This window comes from Nyctereutes procyonoides, unplaced genomic scaffold, assembly GCF_905146905.1.
Source record: "Nyctereutes procyonoides isolate TBG_1078 unplaced genomic scaffold, NYPRO_anot_genome, whole genome shotgun sequence".
Lineage (NCBI taxonomy): Eukaryota > Metazoa > Chordata > Mammalia > Carnivora > Canidae > Nyctereutes > Nyctereutes procyonoides.
In genome coordinates this window covers 37,460,213-37,471,570 of record NW_026575142.1, presented here as the reverse complement: position 1 = coordinate 37,471,570, position 11,358 = coordinate 37,460,213, and the positions used below count along the sequence as shown (strand labels likewise).

Below are 11,358 nucleotides of genomic sequence, written 5' to 3'. Positions count from 1 at the left end.
CCTTCGTCTAACCTTGGGCTCACAAGGCTTTCCAGGAATGCTGCTCTCCCTCTCCGGCAGGCCTGGAGGGTTCTGCATTCTGAGTCTTGCACACCCTCTGGGAGCCGGCTGAGTTGTCACTGTCATCATCTGCTCCTGGATCTGCCTCATTTGATCCTAGCCCCTCCAGGCTGGGCCCTTTCCTGCTGCCCTCTGCAGCTGCAGCATTCAGGCCCCCGCCCAGGCATTGGCGTCATCAGAGTGCTTTAACGTCTGCCAAGCCAACGACGGGTAGGTGAGAGCCAAGGAGACAGAGGCCAACCAGACGATGGTCTGAATACGGGGGCGGGGTCTGATTCCCATGAGAGTGATGAGGGAGAAAAGGTCCCCACAGGGGGAGAATTCACAGAAACAGGAAAGGTGGAAGGAGAGCACTCTGGGCCGTACTTTCTTCTTGTAGCATTTGGAGCAGTCATCGCCTGTGTGTGTGGCTGTTTGTCAGGTCTTTCCTTGCTTTTTCTCATGCCTCAGGCTGTTCCCCCACCTGCCCAGGGTTGAGGGAGTCACATCCCTGGAGGCCAGGGAGGGAGCGGCAAGGTCACAGGGGCACAGGGCCCACAGCCTCTGGGCACCTCTCCCTACCCCACCCCAGTTTGCCCGTCATCTATCCTCTGCAATCAGAGCCATGCCCTTCACTAGCTAACAGGCTGTCAGCTTACTCTGCTCTGGGTGCTTTCCCAAGTGTTTTATGTATTTTAACTAATTCTCATTTCAACCTGTTATGGGTTGAATGGTGTCCCCCCACCAAAAAGCTAATCCCCAATACCTGTGACTATGACCTTATTTGGACGTAAGGTTTTCGCAGATTCAATCAAGTTAAGATGAGGTCATTGGGGTGGGCCCCAATCCAATATGGCTTGAGTCGTTGTAAAAACATGGGAATTTGGGCACAGAAATGCTGCCCAAACGGACACACCCCCCATCCTGGGACAACAGCCGTGTGAGCGGGAGACTGGCACTGGAGTGATACAGCCACACACCAAGAAGAGCTGGGGCCACCAGAAGCTGGAAGAAGCAAGAGATCTTCCCCCAGAGCCTGTGGAGGGAGCATGGCCCTGCTGACACTTTGATTTCAGACTTCCTGCCCCCAGAACCGTGAGAAAATACATTTCTGTTGTTTTAAGCCGCCCAGTTTGTGGTACTCTGTGGTGGCAGTCCCAGAAAACTATCTGCAGCCCTGTTATTACTTATGATTATCCCTGTGGCAATGGAGGCCCAAGGTCATCAGTTAGAAGGGGAATGGCTGGAACTCAAACCCAGGCTAGTTTTAGCCACCATGCTCTACTCCTCAAGACTAGATTCAAATCCTCATTCATCTTTCGTGATGAATGAGATGGGTAGGACACTCGAGCTCACTGAGCTGGTCCATGACCCTGAAGAGTGGGAACAAAACCCAAATGAGGCTGGTCTCGCAGGAGTGTCAGGCTGCACAGCTCAGCAGGGACTGGGCAGGGCTAAGAGCAACCTGTCTCCCTGTCCCAGGTCACAGAACTCCCTGGTGGAAGAGCCCGAGTGCCCAAGTCCAAAGCACTCTCGACCCTCCACCAGCCAGCCTCCTCGTCCTCTTCTCCCGGAACTTTGACCTGACCCCCATGGGACGAGGATGCATCTGTACTCAATGGAAGACAATTTGATTCGTTCTTGTTTCAAAATTCAGAAGCTTCTCTCTCTCCATCAAACGCCCCTCCCAAAACCCCACCCAAATAAGTTAACCTCCACGTCTTTACAGATTTCTTCTTATATTTGTTACAAGAGGAAACACAGGTCTCGAAAGAAAATATTCTCAGCAGCAAATGACTATCACTTAAAAATGTGATAGTGATAGACACTTAAAAATGACGACACTCATTATGTTCCTTTATTGTCCTTGGTCAATTGCTTCCTGTATAAAAGTCCCTATAATAGCACTTATTAAATAAAAATAAAACTTTATTTTAAACTGACCCCTGAAAAAAAAAAAATAAACTGACCCCTGGCAACTGTATACATGGTATAAGGAAAACTAGACTCTTTCCAGCTCACCCCAGGCCATGAGCAAATGTATGTTCTTTTTTTTGTCCTGAGTCCCACAAAACGCAAATTCTTCACTATTTGTGTCCCAAAGGTGGTATTCCTTCTTGTTACCAACAAACGCCTGTGCTTTGAGGAAAGAGTTTTCTTTGTAAATATTCCACGAGTTCACCTCTTGATTTTAGCACCTCGATCTCATAATAGGGGATCTGTAAAGGGAGGGAAATACCAGACATCATCATCTGCCATGTTCTGAAGTCACCTGGTGTTCTGTTTCTCAAACCCTCCCCCCTTGGCAGAATGGGAGCTCCTGGAGGGCAAAGCTCACAGCTAGTCATCGTGTGCCCCCGGTACCTCCAACAGTGCCTGGCACATAGTAGGGCTCAGTAAATAAGCCGCAAAACATGCAGAGCAAACTGGCGCTCTAGCACAGAGGGAGGCTCACATTTCAGATTAGGGTGGAAGGTGAGCCTGAGCCAGGAGCCGGTGCTGAGCTGGAATTTGGATTCAGAGTGGTGGAGACCAGTCAGACGGTGGCAGCAGCATGGGCAAAGGGAGAAAGGCAAGAGAGTGTGGAGAGGGATGAGGGGCAGGAGGAGACAGCTGAGCTCAGACCTGGGGGAGGGTGTTGTGTGCAGAGATGTAGAGGGGTTTTTGCTTTATCCTGTAAGCAGAGAAGGAAAAATAAAGGTTTCTGAACATGCACTGGCGTGTTAATTTTAGGAAAATTAGTCTGGAGATGTAGGTAAAATATGCCATGGAAAAAGTAACCAGACAGGACAGCAGAGAGCACACTGGCAGACAGCTAGACAGCCGGGGGGCTCCATGTAGCATCACCGCGGACTCCCCACAGGAGCTTTGGTAAGCGATGGATAATGCAAACAGAAATCAGGGCTGAAGCATTTAAAGTGTCGGTGAGGATCCTGGTTTTAATGGGTCATCTTTTCTATTTCTATTCATTAAATTGAAGGAAATAAAAGCAAAACAGATATTTTAATAATTTAGTAATTCTAGAGGTAGAGATTAATAACGTAATTTATAGAGAATGCAGAGATGCTTCACTTTTGGAAAAAGGAAGATTTGAATATTCTGTATATGAATATAGAGACCAAGCCTAATGAATGAAGTTAGGATTTAAACTCGATGTAAGATTCTTGGTCCACTGGGCTGACATCCTACCTAGTACCCTAGGAGAAGCAAGTCTAAAGTAGACATTGCTTTTGAAGCAAAGGAAACAGAACTCGTACCTGAACAACCTGATAACCAAGCAAGCGCAGGTGTCTCTGTTTAATAGCTTCCTTTCCCAATAAGTGTTTGCTATTCAGAGAAAATCGTTTTGGATCATCAATGCACAGTGCTACCCTGAAAAATCAGAGAGGGAAACTCAAAATTTTCATTTTTCATTATTTTTTCAATTCTTTACTTAACTTCAATTTAGTTAACATATAGTGTATTACTGGTTTCAGAGATAATTTAGTGGTTCATCAGTTGCATACAACACCCAGTGCTCATATCACGTGGCCTCCTCAATTCCCATCACCCAGTTACCCCATCTCTCCCAACCTCCCCTCCAGCAACCCTGTTTGTTTCCCAGAGTTAAGAGTCTCTTACAGTTTGCCTCCCTCTCTGTTTTTCTTATTTTTTCCTTCCTTTCCCCTATGATCCTGTTTTGTTTCTTAAGTTCCACATATAAATGAAATCATATGGTATTTGTTTTTGTCTGACTTATTTCGCTTAGCATTATACACTCTAGTTTCATCCATGTCATTGCAAACGGCAAGATTTCATCCTTTTTGATGGCTGAGTCAATATTCCACTGTATACACCACGTCTTTATCCATTCATCTATTGATGGACATCTGGGCTCTTACCATATATTGGCTTTTGGGGACATTGCTGCTATAAACATTGCGGTGCAGGTGCCCCTTCAAATCATTGTTTGTATCCTTCAGATAAATACCCAATAGTGCAATTGTTGGGCCGTACAGTAGCTCTATTTACAACTTTTTGAGGAACCTCCATACTGTTTTCCAGAGTAGCTGCAACAGCTTACATTCCCACCAATAGTATAAGAGGGTTAGCCTTTCTCCACATCCTCCACATCCTCATTTGTTGTTTCCTGACTTGTTAATTTTACTCATTCTGACAGGTGAGTGGTATCTCATCATGGTTTTGACATGTATTTCCCCAAGGCCGATGATGTAGAGCAGTTTTTCATGTGCCTGTTGGCCATGTGTATGTCTTCTTTGGAGATATGTCTGTTCATGTCTTCTGTTTATTCCTTGACTGGATTATTTGTTTTTTTGGATATTAAGTTTGAGAAGTTCTTTATAGATTTTGGACACTAGCCCTTTATCTGGTAAGAGGAAGAAACTTAATTTTTAAGACAATCCAAAATATTTATACATTTTTAGTGGCAAGGCTTTACTTGGGATTTGGCTATTCCTGTGTGTCAGCATTATTTTCATGGAACTCATGGGAGTGCTACCTTTTCCTGTGCTGAAAGAGCACTCAAGTTTTTAAATATTGTTTATATTACATGGAATTTCCAAAAATGGGGTGCTGCACTCTAGTGTCTTTACTTTTGGAACCATGTCCACTTTCCCCCCTTGAGGAAATAGCATTGATGATCAAGCCCGCTGAGTCTTATAAAATTTTCTTTACCTTTTATGCACATCTTCATGGACTGCAGATGGTAGTACTAATCCTTCTTCATCTAATTTAATTTCAACATCTGGTGAGAGAAGAAAGGACACATTCTACGTGTGATACCCTCACAAACACTACGCGCCTGTCCTCCTCCTCCTTCTGTTTTGAATTCTTCCACACTGCAGTGTACCAGCTGCACTGGAGGCTGCAAAGAATGGCCACACCAGACCATGGTGAGGATTTCGCTGTAACCAGCTCTATGATCAACTAAGTCAGCCTTAAATTAAGGAGGCTCAACCACATGTAAACCAGAGGTGGGTCCTCAAGGTAGTGGGCATGATGAGAACCTCACCTGCTTTCTCCTTCTCCTTGTAGTAAGTGGTGGGAATCTGAAGGATGAAGAAAATTTTCTTCACCCAGGGTGAAAAAAATCCTTTAACTGAAACAAGGGTATAACCTCCACAAGTCAAACGTTTCATCACTGGGGCTCCCAGAGCCGCCAGCGTTGGCAGTGCCTCCTGACCCCAACACACAGTCTCTGGGCACAGTGGGCCCCCACCCCTTCCCTCCGTGTCCTCCTGCCATTCCTTTTGTAAAAAGAGTTCCTAAAGGAGGAGGTGAGCTAGGACCACCTGAAGCCTATATGACGCTGTCTCCTTTAAGCTGATTTTCTTTTACTTGTTAATTTTAAAAACCAGTGAAGGGGCAGAGGGCCTCAAATTCTCCAGTCAGCCCTGTCCAACAGCACTTTCTGCTGGGAAGCACGTGTTTTTACCCCTGCTGTCCAGTGTGACAGCCACCAGCCCTCTGTTGATTCTGAGTGTTGGACACAAGACTAGTGCAACACAGGAACTGAACTCTAGATGGATTTTACATTTTAGCTAATGTAAACTTTAGCAGCTTAAGGTACTAGCTCCGTGTGTTGGATAGCACGAAGCTAGAGTACCACAGCAGCTAACAATGATCCAGTGCTTACTACACTCCAGGTATCGCTCTGCAACACTCACTTGGTCCTGACACAAGTCTGGGTCACTATACTTCTTACCCTCATTTTACAGGAAAAAAGCAAGCAGGAAAAGGTTACTCTGCCCTAAGACATCCCACTACCATGTGGCTACCACATGGGACCCCCCTGCTCCCAACAGTCTGGACTCTACAGCCTTATTGCTCACCCACTGTTCCAACAGCCTTCAGGAGAGGGCCACCTCTGCTTCACATTTCCAGATCTTCCAGTGGCTACTGAGACCCACAGAAACCCACATGTTCCCAAAGAGGACGGCATGCCAAGGCTGGTAAGCAAGGACAAAACTCCCTCCTACTTACCTATTGTATAACAATAGGGTGTTAACACTTTTGAGGCAAAATACAATCTTGCTCCCAAAAGGTCAATCAGTCCAATCTTCACAGATCTGAAAAGCTGAAAATCCACAGGTGTTTCCAGAGAACAGCACGGAGTAAGAAATGACCTCACTTGATATTTAGAAAGAAGTTTCTGACCCTAAAAATTGGATGTTTAAAAATTGGATGAGAAAGAAAGATAAGATAAAAAAACAGAAAATAAAACAGGTTACCACCTGAGCATAAGTCTGATCAGAACTACTTATAGGCAGGATACTTCTCCAGGGTTAGGAACAAATATCTTCCTTGAAGTGACAACAGAAAAATATTCTTATGGTAGTTCAAATCCAATACATCAATGTTATCTTTTAAAAGTGTTTTAAAAGTAGTCAGTGGTCAGAGAAAGAAACGAAGGAAGGGAACAATGACGCTATTACAGCTCAAGAAACGTCCCTGGAACTCTTAGAATTGCGTTAAGGGCCTTGAGGACACTCACATTTTTAGTAAAGGACAAAATGATACAGGTGATGTTTCACCTTAGGGAGAAAAGGATAGCTATGTAGTAAATGGTGCAACTGGTAATCCAACTGGAGAAGAACCATGTGAAAGTTCTAGCATACACCATGGATTACCACAAATTCCAAGTGAGTTAAAGAGCTAAATACAGGAAGGGAAATGATACTTTTAAAAATTTAGTAAAATATTCATATTATTTTAGGAGTGGTAAGATATTCTGGAGAGAGCAAATCCAGAAATCATAAAAGATGGAGAGATTTCACTACAGAAAACTAAAAGATTTTTGTATAGCAAAAAGATATAAACAGTATTAAATTAAAACAAATGAAAAAATAAGAACTACAGGGGCACCTGGGTAGGTCAGTCAGTTGAACATCTGACTCTCGGTTTCAGCTCAGGTCATGACTTTGGGTCCTGAGATTAAGCCCCTTGTTGGGCTCTGTGTTCAGCATGGGATCTGCTTAAGTTTCTCACTCTCTCTCTGCTCCCCTCTCCCTCTGCATATATGTGCACATGTGCTCTCCCTCAAAAAAAAAAAAAAAAAAAGACAAACTACCCAATAGGAACCGGAGTCAGGTCACAAGAGGATTTGTAGCAAACATGCATGAACCAATAAGCACTGTGATGAAAGTATGTTTGACTCATTATTTTTCATTAAACAAGTGACATGGTTGTCTTTTCCACGGAGTCAAATGACAACAATTAAAGGACCTATAACACGCAGCAAGCGGCAAGGCCACAGCCATCTTCATTCCCTGCAGGACAAGGGACATGTGCAACCATTAGAGGCAAAAGTGTGTAGGTAACGCAGTTATCTCACTTTCAGGAATCTAGTCTCTAGATCGAAAAACAAAAAGGCTCCAGTAGGGAAGGACATGTAACAATGTTTACTACAGCCCGTTGACAGAGAGAAACGCTGGGAGAAACCTGGAAGTCCAACGATGATGGAATGGAATAAATACCTGGAAATAGCATGCCCTTCTTAAGAAGAATACTTTATGTATTGCCCCTGGGAGTGTCTATGATGTGCCAGGTGTATAAAAGCACACTGTCCTTGCAATAGCCCCAAGCCTAGGCATGAGAGAAACAGGATAGTGTTCGTGCCTGTGTGCACAAAAAACTGCTGCCAACGCTGCTCCTTCAGGGATGGAAGGCTGGGGGTAAGTAGCACTGGCCTTTATGTACCTTAGCACTATTTAAGGGGCTTTATAGCAAACAGGGGTATCTTTCCATTCTTACACCCTACTCTGAAATAAGCTACGCTTAAAGGTGATTCAGTCTAGCCCAGGGACCAGGCAGGAGCGAGCAAGTCTGGAGGTGCCGTCTGTTATCCTACACAAGGTGCCTGATTAAGGCAGGAGAACGAATCTGTAGAGCACTAGATGGGGGAAGACAAATTGTACCTAACCTAAACCCTATCAGAGATGAATGAAACTTCTGGCTTGGCTTAAAAATGTTCTCAAAATAATTTAGGATTTGCTCAGTCCAGGTATTCATACTTTTGTATCTAACAGCTATGGAAGTGCTAAAGCCCTGCATGGCCCTCAGCATGCATCCAGGGCACTCTGACTGCGGCACTTGACAAAATATTCGAGGACAGTAGGAAATGGGTCCTTCAAGGACAAGCCAACAGGATTGGGGCCAGTTAATCTAAGAAAAGGCTACCTGGTGGCAAGTAACTCCAAGTGGATGTAAGTTCTGCCCTCTGGTGAGGTTACTGAGACAGATCCAAAGAGGAGATAACTTAAAAAATTGGGGGGTGGAGGACAAAAGAAAGCTGTCCCCACAGGGAAATAAGGCAACACACTCACGCTCTTACCTTATAGAAAGGGCATTCTAGGACTGAGGTTAAGAATAGCTGGGTCAGCTGTGCGAGGCTCAGTCGGTCCAAATACAATTCTTCACCTGAAATAAAAAGCATTCCAGTTGTAGTTAGGTTTGGATTTTGGTATGTGTGACCCAACAAAGGAACATCCAGGAATGCACAATGAACACTAATGACTTCGGCAGCCATGTACTTGTACAGGACCCTGGGAGAAGAACTTGTCAGAATTAATCATGCCTTCTTGCTTGCCATCAATGAGATCTCATTTTAACTTCCAAGGAACTCAGGCTCTAAACTGCAGAACATAATGAAAAGTTAGAGGTATGTTAAAATCCATGAGAATTTCCTTTAACTATGGAGACAGGGACACCTAACATATCTGGGTGGCCATCAGTGAAGATGACCAACACTATCCTTTCCAAAACCAAGAAGTCTACAGTTGCTCTTGTGGCTTCTGACATGTTGTCCTCCCAGAGCCAAGTCACATCCCTACAAAACTCCTGGCTGGCAGTCTGTTTACCTGAAACTGTTTTCTCTGTGTGGTGTTCCGTCATTCTGGAACTCTGTGCTCACACTAGCACCTGACACTTCAGACCTCCTCCTTCGGTTATTACGGAAGTGAAAACAAAGGCAGAGTATTGCTCAGTACACAAGTAGATACACGACTTGAAAACCTCACACGTTCCAGGGTTACTTTTCCCACCCTCAGAAGTTATAACCAACTCACCTTGCAGCTTTTGAAGAAAATGAGGGCTGAATATTTTTGCCATGAAATTGACTGGATGGCACTCAATTAGCGAACACGAATGGAGAATTTTCAATAGTGTCTTGGGTGGGAAATAATGGAAATGGGTGAGCAACATATTTTCCAGCTTTCTAAATAAAGTAGAGGCATTTGGAGGCAAGTAATTGAGTTTTCCAAATGGTTCTATTAGCTCAGAAATCTGGTGAGGTGAAAATTTTTCTGACTGGCAAATGAAAGTTTCTGCCACTGCATCGAGGATGGGTTTTGAAAGGATCCGTTTCCTACTACAGTACTCCATGACTTTGCTGACAACGTCAGGACCCAAAGTGAGACACGCAGAAGCTACGTGCTGCTCCAGGGCTTTTGTAAAAAACCTGTCATTGTGCCCAAAGTATATGAAAGCCTCTAAGACTTTTCTGAGCTCCTCATTAGTAAAATGAGGGATATGCTTCACAACAGATTTTCCCAATTTTATAAACAGAGGAAGTGCTTGAGTTTGATCAAGAACCACGAGGGCACTGAGCATCTGGCTCATCAATGTAGGACTCAAACTGTAAACTACTGACAGAGAAAAGGTGTTGATCCTATTTAGAAATGCCTGGTGTTGGTCTACTTTTACAGTACAAGCCTGCAGTATTCTATAAAGGGTCACAATATCCTCAGGGGTAAATTCTTCCAATTTTTCACCTTGCAGTTGACATATAATCAGTTCTAGTGTCGCACAGCCTGGACCTTGAAGTTTAATCAGACTTTCCCCAAGAATACAAAGACTGTGAACTTCCAGGCCACCCCTTTGGAGACGACGCTGGCATTCCGCCACCAGGTTCAGTAACAAGCTACTCTGGGGATCCGCGTGCAACAGAGTCAGAGCTTGCAAAGCCGTCACCAAAACAGCGTCTGGCAGACTCGAGGATTCCTGTTCAAGCTGAACGCATAAGGCTTGGAAGACACTATTCTGCAGTATTTCTTTGGGCAGCTTTTGATCACCATCTTTTCTTTCCATGTCACAAATCCGCTGTAAGGCCCCTGCTGCCAGAGTATCCGGCAAAGCCTGCAGGGTACTTACAAAACTCAACACTTCTTCTGATGAGGTGAGGTTGTTTAGTCTCTCGTAAAACGTCTGCTCATCCACCCGGCTAGGGTTTTGTTCAGGCGTATCCCAGTCGTGGGCTGGAGGGAACACCAGCTCACCAGCTGGATGGAGGAGGTCGTTTCCATTCTCTGAGTGGAACTTCTGGCCACAGGCGTGATGGAACCTGACCCTGACGGGCTCCGACGGTAGCGGACAGAACCACGGAGGCAGGCGCTCCTCAGCGATCTTGTGAACATGGTTTACAGGATGATTTTTCAGGGCAGCCAGAGCTCCGTGTATGCGAAAGTCGGATAAATGGCAAAGGTTCCTCCGCAAGGTGATCAGAGCCATGCCATCGGACTCCCCGCTTTTCTGGACTCGTAACTAAAGGAAACAGAAAACACGGTCATACGCAAACAGAACACGGCTCTCCCACACGCGCTGCGTCCTCCTAAGGCGGGATCCGTGAAGGCCTCGCACCCGAGCACAAGGACCGGAGCAGCGGCGCCCGCACCCAGGCGCCCAGCTCGGGAGAGCGGCGGGCCTCGCCGAGCGGTGCTGCCACGCTCCCCCGCCCCCACCACTCACGCGGCAGGACGCGGGCGCAGGCGCCCCGGGTCGGCCGAGGGGCGGCGCCGGGACTCTCGCTCCCTCCGAGGGGCTGGCGGAAAGCGCGGCCCGCCGCCATCAGCAGGCGCCAAACAGCGACGGGTCCACGCAAACCAGGGTCAACACGCGCGCCAAAGGGCCAAGACCCGGCCGGGGCTGAGCAAGACACGGGTCCGGCTTGGCCGAGGGGAGCGGGGCGGGCCTAGAGCAGTGAGGCGACGCGAGGCACGAAGCGGGCAGGGGGGCGGTCCGCGGACACCCGGGCGCCCTGGGTGGACTGGCGGGCACGACCGGGCGCCCTGCGAACCGCGTCCTCCCCGCGCTGGAAGGACCCCACGCGGGACCTGCGCTCAACCACGGGGGCGGCCACGCCGAGGACCCGCGGACGCCGCGCGGGGACACCTACCGCGCCGGGGGCCTCCCGCGCCGACGGCCGCAGCGCCGAGCAGGGGCCGCAGCGCCGAGCAGGGCCTCGCGGGCCTCCGTACGCGCGCTCCGCCGCCCCGCCCCCCGCAGCCCGGCGCAGGCGTAGGAGGAGGCCACGCCCACGCGCGG

General features: G+C 47.0%; 1 protein-coding gene across 3 annotated transcripts; it reads right to left on the bottom strand.

Moving 5' to 3' along the window:
• Window positions 1-1,759: 1,759 nt before the first annotated feature.
• On the bottom strand, window positions 1,760-11,278 carry FASTKD3 (FAST kinase domains 3). Of its 3 annotated transcripts, none has more exons than XM_055308572.1 (7): window positions 11,210-11,278; window positions 9,105-10,578; window positions 8,372-8,457; window positions 6,022-6,196; window positions 4,714-4,783; window positions 3,297-3,411; window positions 1,760-2,258 (listed from the first exon to the last, which is right to left on the bottom strand). In XM_055308572.1, exons 2-7 carry the CDS (start codon window positions 10,543-10,545, stop codon window positions 2,160-2,162), a joined length of 1,986 nt encoding a protein of 661 aa, XP_055164547.1. In that variant the 5' UTR covers window positions 10,546-10,578; window positions 11,210-11,278; the 3' UTR covers window positions 1,760-2,159. The 3 variants fall into 3 exon arrangements, with proteins under 3 accessions (XP_055164547.1, XP_055164546.1, XP_055164548.1); XM_055308571.1 differs by lacking the exon at window positions 11,210-11,278 and adding an exon at window positions 10,783-11,048; XM_055308573.1 differs by lacking the exons at window positions 1,760-2,258; window positions 3,297-3,411; window positions 11,210-11,278 and adding an exon at window positions 10,783-11,053 and having other exon boundaries at window positions 4,769-4,903.
• Window positions 11,279-11,358: the final 80 nt, after the last annotated feature.

What these genes read in the sequence shown, in the direction of transcription:
- FASTKD3 (XM_055308572.1), bottom strand. Translation starts at nt 10,545, where the DNA reads ATGGCTCTGATCACCTTGCGGAGGAACCTTTGCCATTTATCCGACTTT. An exon ending in TTTTCTTCAAAAGCTGCAAG is followed by an intron (nt 8,458 to 9,104) that starts GTGAGTTGGTTA and finishes TTTTTATTTCAG; the next exon opens with GTGAAGAATTGTATTTGGAC. An exon ending in CATGAAGATGTGCATAAAAG is followed by an intron (nt 3,412 to 4,713) that starts GTAAAGAAAATT and finishes CTGATTTTTCAG; the next exon opens with GGTAGCACTGTGCATTGATG.